Source organism: Zingiber officinale, chromosome 8A (genome assembly GCF_018446385.1).
Source record: "Zingiber officinale cultivar Zhangliang chromosome 8A, Zo_v1.1, whole genome shotgun sequence".
In the NCBI taxonomy this organism is placed as follows: domain Eukaryota; kingdom Viridiplantae; phylum Streptophyta; class Magnoliopsida; order Zingiberales; family Zingiberaceae; genus Zingiber; species Zingiber officinale.
In genome coordinates, this window is record NC_056000.1 from 38,301,214 (window position 1) to 38,314,218 (window position 13,005).

Below are 13,005 nucleotides of genomic sequence, written 5' to 3' on the forward strand. Positions count from 1 at the left end.
ATACATATTATCTTTGCATACTCATACATAATTCAAAAAAAAAAAAAAGTGTTTAGATAAGTTCGAAGCCATTACTGATACATACCGCGCGATACGGCTCACGTAACGGACATTGACACAAGTAAACCATCAAGCTAACAATACAACATCAATACACGTGAGGAGGAGAAACAACTGAATAATATTCCTTGTTGTTCAACATGGGCAAGATTCGACTTCAGAAGCCTAACATCTCTAAACTTCATAACTTAGGACCTTCCATCAAGTGTTGACGTACTTATAATTACTATTAGTGAATCGTTTCACTAATCGGTAGTATATTATCATTTGTAGATCTTTCAAGTCGGAAGGCTCCTTGATTAGATAAAATAAACCTACACCTCATTTTATTAACAAAATTTTGTATAACACATGAACATTTGAAAACTTGAAAAAAAGCCAACATACAGAGTGAGTTAGAATAAGATGAACTAAACCTTAATTTGCATATTTTAAATTAATTAATCATTGATTTAAATATGTTTATAAACTTGTAAAATACTTTATAAATATGAAATACAAATCATATTTGAATAAATATAAAAATAATGATTGATATATTAATTTGGCAAATGTTTACAAATAAATATATATAATTTAAACACAATATTATACTAAATTAAAGTTTATTCAAATGAATTCAATTATTTTTACCAGTGATTTTTTTTAAAAAATTATTCTAAATGACAATCATTCATTATAATAAAAACATATTATATTTATTAAATGTTTAATGATGTTATTAATTACTCACTTCTAAAAGAAATATTATTATTTTGTTTTTATATATATTATCTGTTAATTCTTATCTATTAGTGACTTGGAATTTAGTGTTTAAGATTATATTTGAAAGAATAATTATTTTAAATTTATTTAGTAAATATGCAGAATTCAATTGAATCTTATTTATTTTATTGGAATGTAATAATTATCATCATACTCATCTTTTAACTATTATTATTATTATTATCTCTTTTCTTATTTTTTTATTATTAAAATTTGTCTTCCTTTAACGAGAGTTTGAAAATGGATGCACTGATTTGGGGTTCAAAGACCAAAGTGACAGCTAAAGGAGGCTACCTATAAGTATCGTAAATGAGCTCGTTTAAAATTGTTTGATAAAGTATCAATAAAGTTTAAAATGAACAAAGTCATTGAAAAAATTGTCTGACTTTTGATGCAAGTTGCCTTGAGCTCCATAAGTTTAAATGTTAATAAGCTTCGAATTTGAATTTGTTTAAAACTTTTGTATTTTAAAACTTATTTAATTGATTAATATGATATTATAAATTTATTTGCTTATAAGCTTATTTTCAATTTTATTAATGAATATATATACGAATTTATTTATTTAATTTAATAAATTATTTAAACTTATTCATTTAATTAACCTGTTACATATTTAAACAAACATAAATAAATACTTACCAATTGTCAAACATCAAATTTGCTCATAAACTCAGTTGATTTATAACCCTACCTGCAATCAAGTCGATATGTTAGGAAAGTCGCTTGTTACAATCAAGCCTAAATGAACTAATGAGGGCCAACCATTTCCGACCTCTAAAACTTGGAGGATCAATCAGAGATGCAATGGAGTTCTATCTACACGACTTTTACAAGATCTTGTTGATGCAAAATCTCTACAAGATCTTGTTGGGGCATGTTAAATCATTGCAATCAGTGCAATTTTGTTGCAATTGAATTATAAATTGATTCTTCTTAGCTGTACTGATGCAAAGATAACATGGGTGGGCCAATGTTAATGTAGCGATGACATTTAGTTAATAAAATCATTACCCCAAGGACACAAGTGCCCATCTTTTTCCTAGGGCAACATTCAACATTTAAAAATATATATATATATATATTACTACACACATAATGAGCATTTCAATCTCATAATATAAATATTATAATACTAGGAAAATTTTAAAAGATATTTTAATATTAATAAAATTTTAGAAGCATTTTGAAAACATATTTTAATATGACAAAATCAAAACAAAGTGATTTTTGTCTAAATACCTCCAATGTTCTCCTTCCTCCTCGGTCAACACCGGAGCAATGGCCATTGCACACTTCATCCTTGCTAGTCTCCCCTCCTCCATCCGTGGCAACCACTCCTTCATCGGCACAGTAGATTTATGGCCTACAGCATCTTCTCCCACCTGCTTCAGGTGGGTAGATTTATTGTTCTGAAGCCAAAAAATGAGAATGCTGAATGCAATGTAATCGAAGCCAGTTCCTCTTTATTACAAAGCAATTGAAAGAATGAGATGGCAAACTGGCGATCCTCAAAACTAACTTAGCCAAAATTGTCAGAGTTCATCATCCATACTCTTTGGGTATTCGGCATTCAGTATTCCACATGATGATCACTGCCCACTCGCTTCATTCAGATTATAGCAATGTGAGGCACAAGCTGATGCGTGGTTTAACGTCTAAAAGAATTGTAGTAACTTTGATGGATGAATGGAGACTGACTAGGAGGAGGAAGCATTTGCTTTTCTTCTGATGGTTCGCTTTCGGTGTGGTTTCGAGGGTATGGAGTCTGGTTCATCGCTTCCCTGCTTGAGACCCGGCAACCAGAGACCCATCATGGCAGTGTGATTCGAGATATGCCACTTTGATGATGGATTTTCTATAGCATTTGATGGTTTGTTGTATGGTTTCGGTAAATTATCTGACTGAGATAGAGTATCTGCTTCCACCCCTAGCGAAGCTAGCCTCGATGCCTCACCAAGATGAGCATTCAAAATTCTGCAAAATAAATGATAAAATCAGGGCATGGAGTGCTTGATCAAACTGTGAGGCGAGAGATGAGACATCAGGAAAATGAAATGAAGTTAAAACAACTGCAAAACAATCTACATAGAGTCACCAAAATGAACCGCACAACAACAGACCTAAATGCTAATACATGTCGGTGTCAAGTTTAAGAACTCTTTACTTCTTTTCCAGTAGAACTCACTATAAAATAAATGCAACTATACAAGTTATCTAGGGACAACTAAGACCGGTTAGTAGGAGCCATTCAGAAGAAATTCCACTTACAAAGTTTATATGATTGTTCTACAAAAAATTTAAAGCCCATGCTTGCTCGATACTGACATTTTATACGATGCTTGTTTATAGGTGAACTTAGGAGTTTCTATACATGGAAACATGTGTGATATCTACAGGTGCCTTCAGTTTAATATGTATTTGATATGTTGAATTATTCATTTGTCTTCCTTTGCTATATTCTTGATGTATTTGAATATTCTACTCTTCAACCATGATATGTTGGATATGCAGTTGCTTTTTGCTACTGCCAAGACATTCGACATGTGTTCTTTAGAATACATGTTCAATTGCTCCTATGTAATCGAGCTATTTGTTTATATCTTAAATCGTTTTAAGTTACACTTAGTTAAATGTCTTCATCCACTTCTATTGACTTGCTTCAAATTGTTTTAAAGTTGTTTGGTCCTGACTTTCAGATCTTAGTTGCTCCATAGTAAAACATGACATATGACGATATCTGTAAGCATTGTTATCTGCATTATTATTGTGGGCATAAGTATTTATCATCTTTTCTCCGTCTTTTTTTTTGCCTACTCACGTTTAAGATGAATACCATACTTTTTGTCTATGTGAAATTTCTCCATTACAGGTCCTTATTAGTTGCCAGGTGAACTATATTTCTGCAATTCTTCTATTGTAATTCTACCTTTATCGTATGATAAAAGACATTATAAATTACTGAATCAGGCCAGCATTGCACTTGCTAAAATATCACCAGCCGGTTGGTTATGCAGGAATTAGCAATAAAAGAGCAATAAGGGATGTACCTCAATGCTGTGCTAAAACAGAAAGCAACCTTTAGAACATCAAAGTGATTGATCATAGCTCTATCAACTCCATTCAAAATCTGATAACGCAGATTTGCATAAAACCCTAAATAGGCGCCATATCCAAGAGCGTTGGTGCTCACAGAAGGGACAGTCACTGACAACCTGCCAAATGTAAGTTCAAGCAAATGTCAAGGTCGGATTTTGACAGCAGATGGATGAGTACTATACAAAGGACACTAATCCATTTATACATACCTCTCATCCTTCTTGGAAGAAAAAAAGTTTGATAGAACACTTTGAACAGTTCCTGCAGTAGATCCAAGTAGAGAAAACTCAGCAGCTTTGTAGAAGAAAGAATAAACTCTTTTCTGCAAGTCAAATTCCCTCATGAGATAGTCCTTCTCAAATATGTTGTTAGGAAGTTTCTGAATACTGTTTTGTAAGTCAGTCCGGAATGTATTCCCATATGAGCGACATGGTGCAAGAGACCAAACGATAATTCCATTACAAGTCATGACGGTTAGAATATTTAGGAGTGCCAAATGCCATTCTTGCTTAATCCTGTCAAAGAACATAAGACTTAAACATGAACATAATATTTGAGAAAAAAAACAATTCCCCATTAATATCAGACAAACAGTACCTCTCTTTTCGATTCTTGAATTCCCACCAAGCAGAATAGGCACAAGTCGCACTCTCTTCTAGAATTAGTTTATATAAAAATGATGGATCTGCAATCATCCTGCATATCAAAGTAGAAGTTGAAACATGGAAAATAATTAGAAGGAATATAGGAGAATAACAAAGGTTCAGGAACCACCAATATCAAATCCATGTATCTTAAAAAATTTCTAAAAGATACTTTTCATTCTAAAAGTGGTTCCCATGGTAGCCCCCTCCCTCAGGATTCAAAAGGAACCAGGAGGCTTCTGATGTATTTTGTAGGAGTTAAGGATCTACTCTTTATCATCAAAAGATTGTGAAGTTTCTATGGCTTCTACCAGAAAGCTCCTTAAATTGAGAAAAAGAGGGACAATTTACCATTGGAAGCCCCTCTTACAATGGAAGTACCAATGGGCCTCCTCTATTCAGACTTAGCCAAAACTGCTCTAATTTGAATCAGAAAACCCTTTTTTAATCGCCATAATGCTTTATTCAGCCGAAAGTTGATTTACAAATTAGCCTGAACTCATTTTACACTCTCATTTTGCTATAAAAATAGATATTTTAGGATTCTCCATGTCTGAAGCAATAATTTGGTACCTCTTTACTAAGAGAGATGAAACTTTGTGATTTGGGGACCACAAGTTGATTTGCAAACATATCCAATTTTATGCAAAAGTGAGGGCACAAGCTATTTTTCAATTAGCATGGGGCTTGAACAAAACATTAAAATGATTAAAATGAGTTTCCTAATTCAAAATAGGGGCACTACTAGAGATGTAGTCAAGAGGAGCGTTTTTTGGTTAAATCTTTTAGAGGGACACCAGTTGGAAGTTCCACTATAAGAGGAGTGCCCAATGGTAAATTGCTCAAGAAAATACTATCAGATTGACTTACTCTTATATGGTTGATCTAATTATGAATATGCACTATCATAACTCTATCATAAGCGACATAACATATATAATCAAACATCATAACTCTATCTTGGACCTCTTGGTGTTGTTGGTTAGTTCATTTCTTTGTCAGCATAGTACAATGTAGTAATAAAATAATCACAATCATCAAATCCATTTACTTTTTCTTAATTTTTTAAAAAAAATCTAGAAGTAGTTATATTAGCAAATTAAGTTTCCAAAAAGGGTTATAAATAAGGAAAGAGAGGAATGTTTATAAAGTGCATCTTCCATATTTACAATAGTGTTAATACATTTTCCCTTAAGTCTAAAAGATCAACATGGTTTCTTCAATATACAGTTTCCTTAAAATTAAAAGTGAGCACGTAATGTCAGAAATTTATATAAGGATACTTTGGCTTGGATGAATTTTGCTCAATTAAAATGTTTGTATAGCATCCTCCAAAGATACTTCTTTGTTTGCATATGAATTTCTTCCGGTGGAAACAAAAAGGCTTAGCCTAAGTCCGCTCACGAGCTATTCGGGCCTCAGTTCGAAAAAAAGTACGTTCGAGTTCGTTCGATTAAGTTAACGAGCCAAGTTCGAACTTGATTTCGAGCTCGAAAACATTATCAAACCGAGCTCGAGCTTAACAGTATTTGATTCATGAGCTTGCAAACATATTCATTTAGAGACTCACGAACATATTCGTTAAGAGACTCGTTTATATATATATATATATATATATATATATATATATATATATATATATATATATCACATGAATTTTAAATATAATAATATCTTAATAATTATTATAAATAAATATCTTAAACTAGATCGAACTAAGCTCGTTTAACTTTTAAACAAGCTATTTTCAAACTGAGCTCAAGTCATTCGTGAGCTATTTAATTTTATTACGAACCGAGTTCGAGCTTAAGAATTAAAGCTCGAATCGAACTCAAGCCGAACTCGAGTTTAGGGGAAAACGAACCTAGCCAAGCTCGAGCCTTTTACTTTTACTGTTCAGCTTGGCTTGGTTCGATTACACCCCTAGGCTTAGCCACACACTATTTTATACCGACTATGAAAACAAACAATAGGCCTATGGTCTTTCGGTGTAACTCTCTTATTCACATACACTAAATATGATTCTTTGTCTAAGTTGAATAGAGTAACCACATCTTGACTTCTTCAACATCAATCAAGGGTATCTTTTGATAGAGTAAACAAGCGAGATAAAGCATGTAATAATAATTGAGGTCAATACATCCATGAAATTGGTTACCCTCTTTCATAATAATTAAGTATAGCATAGAATTTCATTTATTTTCATCTCACCAAAACATAGAGCATTAAATTTAAACAATAAAAACTATCCATATGGGAACATATAAATCTTAGTATTAGACAACCATTACCTTCCAATGAATGCCCTGGATAACCATTCAGGAGTGCTTCGAGAGACAGCTCTTGTAACTGTTGGCCTTGCATTAAATGCCAAGAATTGGACCATTTGAGCAGAACTCACTAATCCCTGCAATATTTAAACCATTATGATAGGTTAGAAGTTTCCTTGACTGTCGAAAGGACGAAATACACTAATTCATACACTATTTTATCGACTGATGAATGAATATAGGAAATATACCAATTCATAAGCTTGTCGAAGGCCAGCAGGCAAGTCTATCATGCTTTTATACCACTCCTGAAGCACAGAGTCTACAAATTTTCTGTCAAAAAGCTGGCAATGCACAGTAGGTAGTTAAAATTTACCATTAGCTAAACTCCAACAAACATGGCTGACAAAAATCTGGTCATGCTATCATATGAAAAAAGGAATTTGCAAACCTCTTGAAACACTATACGCCTTCTAAATAATCCACCATCATCTCCTTCATCTCCTTCATCGAAATCATCAAAGTAATCATCATCATCATCATCACCACCATCATCTCCTCCACCCCCACCATGAAAAATTTTCTTTCCAATATCTCCACCTCCGCCACCAATTGCCGTCTGGATCATATAAAAGATGCAAATCAAAACTTTCCAAGCATGTCAAGCAAGGCCTTCATTGACAATATTAACTATGACCAAGAAATGATTGGTACAAGATAGAAAGTCTCGGACATAAATTGGCTCAGTCTTTTTTATCTTAATTATTTACCTAAACCTTGAAGATTATTCAAATTTGACCACTATTTGATATCTCCATCCTGATCATGTCCGTTATTACCAAAGTTGTTAGAAGATTCACATGTCATCGGACCCATATTAACTTACATAGACACAAACTCACAGTGTTGCCAATGTCAAAGCAATACTGAAGCCAAAATTTATTCTAAGTGAGTGCAATAATACTACTTTAAAATAAAAAATATCTATAAATTCAAAATGTGAGTTCATATTAAAGGAAGAGTAAAAAAAATTCAAATTTATTATCTTTTAATCACTAGAATTCACAGAGCCAATATATATGCATATAATGATTTTGAAAAACCCATATTTTGTTATATTTAAGTATATTGTTTATTTATGCAAAATTTCGCTGATTCACTTCCCCTAATGTGCAGAAACTAAGTAATCGCTCCGCATGGATTGGAAATTCCAATCCCATTCTTTAGCGAATTCATTTGGTTGAGAAGTACAAAGAAGAGCTCTGACAGTTAAACTGGGCTTTCAAATCCCACTGAAAGTGGCTGAATTTCTAGATTCCATCAATTTTCTTTACTACATTACTTGCATGCCCAATTCTTACTCAGTAACTTGCATTCTAGAAGCGTATAATGACAAGCTAATAAAGTATTTTGAGAAATGAAATTCTGATTCCTATTCGTTATCTCCATACCTCGGGGTTGGATCTCATAGACTTCTTAGAAAGATCAAGCTTGGACTTCTCCAAGGTCACCGCACCGATGGCCCCATATTTCCCCCCTTTCATCATCGGCATCGAGGCTGCGGGAGTAGCGGCTGGCGAGGAGCAGAAGGTAGCCTCGGCCACCGACGGAAGAGAGAAACACCGCTCGAGCGCATCCATGAAGTCAGGACCAACAGGCGCCGCGGTGGCCGAGGCGGTGATTCTAGGCACGGAGCGGGGCATCCTGGGGCGGAGTTTGGCGGGGGAGAGTAAGAACGGACGGATTCTGAGAAGAGGAATGCATGGGTAGGGAGAGAGCGAGGTGGCCGGAGAGGTCGTTCTGGGACGGTGGAGGGCCATGGGTTGCAGCGGCGGGGCGGTCGCGGCGTGCAATGCCATCTCCTCTCCGCCGTCGCCTCTGCCTCGTTTTCAACGGCACCCTCTTTATACAACTCTTCCGAGTCCCGACTTAGCGTACGACTTTGGGCACCAGTTGAGACGCACATCGACCGTCGAACCGACCTCGACATTAATAAATAATTAAGAAAAAATTAAAATGAGACAATTTTATTATGCAGAAAACTTTCCATAGTTTTTGTTATTTACCAAATTTTCTAGGGAGAGTTATAAACCTAATTCAAAACGCCCCTCTCAATCATTTTAATTTCTGATGGAGTGAGAATTGACAATCGAGATCAGATCTCCTACATCATAAAAAGTGGACAGGAAATATGATTTGATCGTAATTGATTATAAATTTTTCTTAGATTTATTATCCACATATTATAATTTAAATGGATAATCGGAAATCATCTAAAATTGTCGGAAGCGGACAAATGTCTAAGTTGGCATTGAGCGGGATGATCTCCAGCCGCATATTTTGACCTAAATTATAATTTGATGGAGACAATGAACCAAATAAAAGATCACAATTAATTACAATCAAATTATAATCACGATTTGATCATAATTAAAAATGATCAATTCCTAATCTATTTTTTTAACCAAGATCCGTTCCCTCACAACCACATGTGATAATATTTGACAAGTTTAGGTCCAAAGTTTGGCCATACGTAATTGGTCAAACAATTTGATAACACGATGGTCAAATGGTTTGACCAGTGCTCATTGAATAAATATCTCTTAATTTTTAAGATTATTAATCATATCGATCGAAATTTAAAATTATATAAACTTTCTATTTGGGTGGCTTCCACTTTCAATTTGAAAGTTAGGACAATCTAACAAAATTGCCAAATCAGTCTAAGTCGGTTGGGGCGACCGAAAGTCTGGTTGGTCAGCCCAAAAATACCCATTGAGTTTCTAATGATTGGGAAATCAAGTTAGATCAACTAACGGAAATTTTAAAGACTTAGGCATCCGAATGTTGAAAGAAATTACTGGAGCAGGGCGAAGTTATCAGGGCTTTTTAGGGTAGTCCTATGTTTTTTAAAAGAGACACGAGACTATAGATGTTCTTAGTAGAATCGTCAGTTGATGTGTTAAATTTTAATATTTTTGGCAGGACAGACAGGTGTTTACCAACTTGTGAACATCCCTCTGCAAAGTAGGCCAAAAATACCCGGCCAGGAGTACCTTGCGAGCTAATCACGACCTCCTACATGACTGTCGCAGCATCCCAGATGTATTTCTCGCAAGGCTTGGTCCGCCTCCTCCATGCCCAGGCATTTGAGTAAGGGTCTAGAGAAGGACCTCTTGTAGAGCTGATCCCCGATCATAACATAAGCATGAGCTTGCTTCCTGACCAGTCGTGATTCTTTAGGTCAGCCGGTAAGATACCCTGCCTAAGATAGCTGATCATGGGTGCCCGCCAATCAATAGTTGTTTCCCTATTATTTTGCAAATCTATCTGAGCTATAAGGAAGGTTTGCGCCGTTGACCGGTCTAACACCCAAGTGGTTAAGAAACTGGTCATCTTTGCTAGCTCATCTGTCTTCTCATTCTCCGCCCTGGGGATCTTGGTTACCATGATTTCTGCAAATTCCTCTTTCATCTTCTCATAAGCTTCCCGGTATACTTGTAATTTATCACAATTTATCATAAAGTTGTCGGCCACTTGCTGAGTTACTAGTTGGGAATATGAGTAAATGATTACCCAAGCAGCCCCCACATGCCGAGCTGCATGTAGTCCTACCAACAAAGCCTCATATTCTGCATCATTGTTAGTGGCTCGAAAATTCAATCGGATAGCCAATTGGAGTATATCCCCTTGGGGAGATATCAACAAAACCCCGACCCCACTTCCTTGATGAGTGGTCGACTCATCCACATAGACCTTCCAGGTTTCTTCAGGGTTGGTCTGATGAATTTCTGTTAAGAAATCTGCCAAAGCCTGTGCTTTGATGGCTGTGCGCGGCTGATATTGTATGTCATATTCCCCTAACTCCGTCGCTCATTTGATAAGCCGACCTGCAACTTCTACATTAGTCAGGGCTCTTCCCATGGTGCTATTGGTTAGAACTATGATAGGATGTGCTAAGAAGTAAGGTCTTAACCGCCGAGTCATAAGGACCAATCCATAAACCAACTTCTCAAGGGTCGTATATCGAGACTCGACCCCTTTTAATAGATGACTGAAGAAATACACTGACCATTGTACATTATCATGTTCTTTAACAAGCACAGCCCCTACGGCCTTGGGGGTGGCAGATAAGTAAACCCATAATGGTTCTCCAACAACCGACTTGAATAAAGATGGCAGAGCCTCCAAATACATCTTCAGCTCCTCAAAAGCTTGGGTACATCTTCATCCCATTGGAACTTGGAGGCTTTCCTAAGCACTTTGAAGAAAGGAGCAGCCCAGTCTGTAGCTCTGGAAATGACAGGGTTGTTATTCTGTAGACCAGCTTCTGGGTTTCCTTCAAATTCTGGGGAGGCTGCATATCACGTAGTGCCCGAACTTTTTCTGAATTAGCTTCTATTCCCCGCTCGGTCACCAAGTAGCCTAAGAATTTTCCTCCTTTAGCCCCAAACAAACATTTCAAGGGGTTCAGCTTCAGCCCATATTGCCGGGGAGTCTTGCAGGTTTCTTCTACATCCTTGATCAGGTTCACGGCTAAGGGGGACTTAATGAGTATATCGTCCACATAAACCTCTACGTTGTGCCCGATCTGCTCCTGGAAGATCTTGTCCATCATCCTTTGGTACGTGGCTCCTGCGTTCCTGAGACCGAAGGGCATAACAGTATAACAGAAGGTACCATCAGCCGTAATGAAGCTAACCTTTTCCTGATCCTCCACCGCTAAAAGAATCTGATGATACCCCTGGTAGGCATCCAGCATGCAGATCCTCTCATAACCGGCAGTTGAGTCCACCATCTGATCAATCCGGGCCAGAAGATAGCAATCCTTGGGACTAGCTCGGTTGAGGTCTTGGAAGTCTATGCATACTCTCCACTTATTGTTGGGCTTTTTCACTAAGACCACATTAGAGAGTCAGGATAGGAACTGCACTTCTCAAACGTGCCCTGCCTTCCTGAGCTGATCCACCTCGGCTCTGATTATTTTATTCTGGTCTGTTGAGAAGTTTCTTTTTTTTTGCTTGATCGGTCGGGAGTCCGGCAGTAGATGTAACTTGTGCTCTGCTACCTCAAGCTTGACCCCAGGTAACTTCTCTGTAAATCAGGCGAAGACATCCCAGTTACGGATCAAGCATTGGACTAACTCTTCCTTGAGAGGAGGAAGGTCGCTTGCCAAGCGAGTTAAACTTTCAGGGCGTTCAGCGTATAATTGCACCTCCTCCCAGGGGATGAGTTCTTCGGCTATAGGTAAAGGCTCTCTTTGAACAGCATGGACGCCCCCATCTTGCATCCTTTGATTCTTCCTAGCCTCCACCCGTACCATATCAATATAGCACCAACGAGAGACCCTCTGCTCTCCCTTGACTTCCCCGACCTGCTCGCCCACGGGGAATTTAATTTTTTGATGGAAGGTAGAAACAACAGTCCTAAATTCATGCAGGGCGGGCCTTCCCAAGATGACGTTATAAGAGGAGGGGGAATCCACCACTATAAAAGTGCTCCTCTTAGTGCGCACCAACGGCTCGGTGCCCAGAGATATGGCCAGCTTAATCTGACCAATTGACTTCACCTCATTGCTTGTAAATCCATATAGAGACGTAACCACAGGTTGGAGTTTAGTGGCATCGATCTGCATCTCCTCGAATGCAGTTCTAAACAAAATATTAACCGAGCTCCCGATGTCAACAAAAACCCGAGCCACTCGGCTGTTGGCGATAATGGCCTTGATGATAAGGGCATCATCATGAGGCAGCTCCAGCCCTTCCAGGTATGCTGGCCCGAAACTTATGACAGGGCCAGAAGCCTGCTCCTGGCTGCATCCTACAATGTGGACCTCCAAGCGACGCACATGAGACTTGCGCGCTCTTCCCGAATCTCCATCAGTTGACCCTCCAGAGATCATGCCAATCTCTCGAACAGCAGCGTTGCCTCTATTCTCAGCCTCCCGAACTACCTCCGACTCCCCCCCCCCCCCGACTGATTTGATGAGTACTGGTCCCGCTAGGTCGGGGCGGGGTTGCTCGGCCTGTCCAACCACGGCTCGCTGCTCTTCTATCATCTTGAGTACTTGAGGGGCTAGCTCGGGCGACGGTAAGCCTAACTCTGTAGGCCGCTTGGAATCCCGAGTGAACTGGAAACAATGATTAGTATCATGAGTACGAGATCGA

At 37.6% G+C, this 13,005-nt stretch overlaps 1 protein-coding gene across 4 annotated transcripts; it reads right to left on the minus strand.

Annotated features, from left to right (window-relative positions):
• Window positions 1-1,393: 1,393 nt before the first annotated feature.
• Window positions 1,394-8,715, minus strand: LOC122008548 (protein RETICULATA-RELATED 1, chloroplastic-like). 4 transcript variants are annotated; one of them, XR_006119310.1, is made up of 9 exons: window positions 8,290-8,715; window positions 7,290-7,457; window positions 7,090-7,182; window positions 6,860-6,975; window positions 4,522-4,620; window positions 4,134-4,439; window positions 3,876-4,040; window positions 2,068-2,802; window positions 1,394-1,519 (listed from the first exon to the last, which is right to left on the minus strand). XR_006119310.1 is itself a non-coding variant. In XM_042564310.1 (8 exons), exons 1-8 carry the CDS (start codon window positions 8,695-8,697, stop codon window positions 2,526-2,528), a joined length of 1,632 nt encoding a protein of 543 aa, XP_042420244.1. In that variant the 5' UTR covers window positions 8,698-8,715; the 3' UTR covers window positions 1,970-2,525. The 4 variants fall into 4 exon arrangements, 1 of the variants encoding a protein (XP_042420244.1); XR_006119312.1 differs by lacking the exon at window positions 1,394-1,519 and having other exon boundaries at window positions 1,970-2,210; window positions 2,381-2,802; XR_006119311.1 differs by lacking the exon at window positions 1,394-1,519 and having other exon boundaries at window positions 1,970-2,237; window positions 2,381-2,802.
• Window positions 8,716-13,005: the final 4,290 nt, after the last annotated feature.

What these genes read in the sequence shown, in the direction of transcription:
- LOC122008548 (XM_042564310.1), bottom strand. Translation starts at nt 8,697, where the DNA reads ATGGCATTGCACGCCGCGACCGCCCCGCCGCTGCAACCCATGGCCCTC. An exon ending in CTATGAGATCCAACCCCGAG is followed by an intron (nt 7,458 to 8,289) that starts GTATGGAGATAA and finishes TATATGATCCAG; the next exon opens with ACGGCAATTGGTGGCGGAGG. An exon ending in TCTTCCAAGAAGGATGAGAG is followed by an intron (nt 4,041 to 4,133) that starts GTATGTATAAAT and finishes TACATTTGGCAG; the next exon opens with GTTGTCAGTGACTGTCCCTT.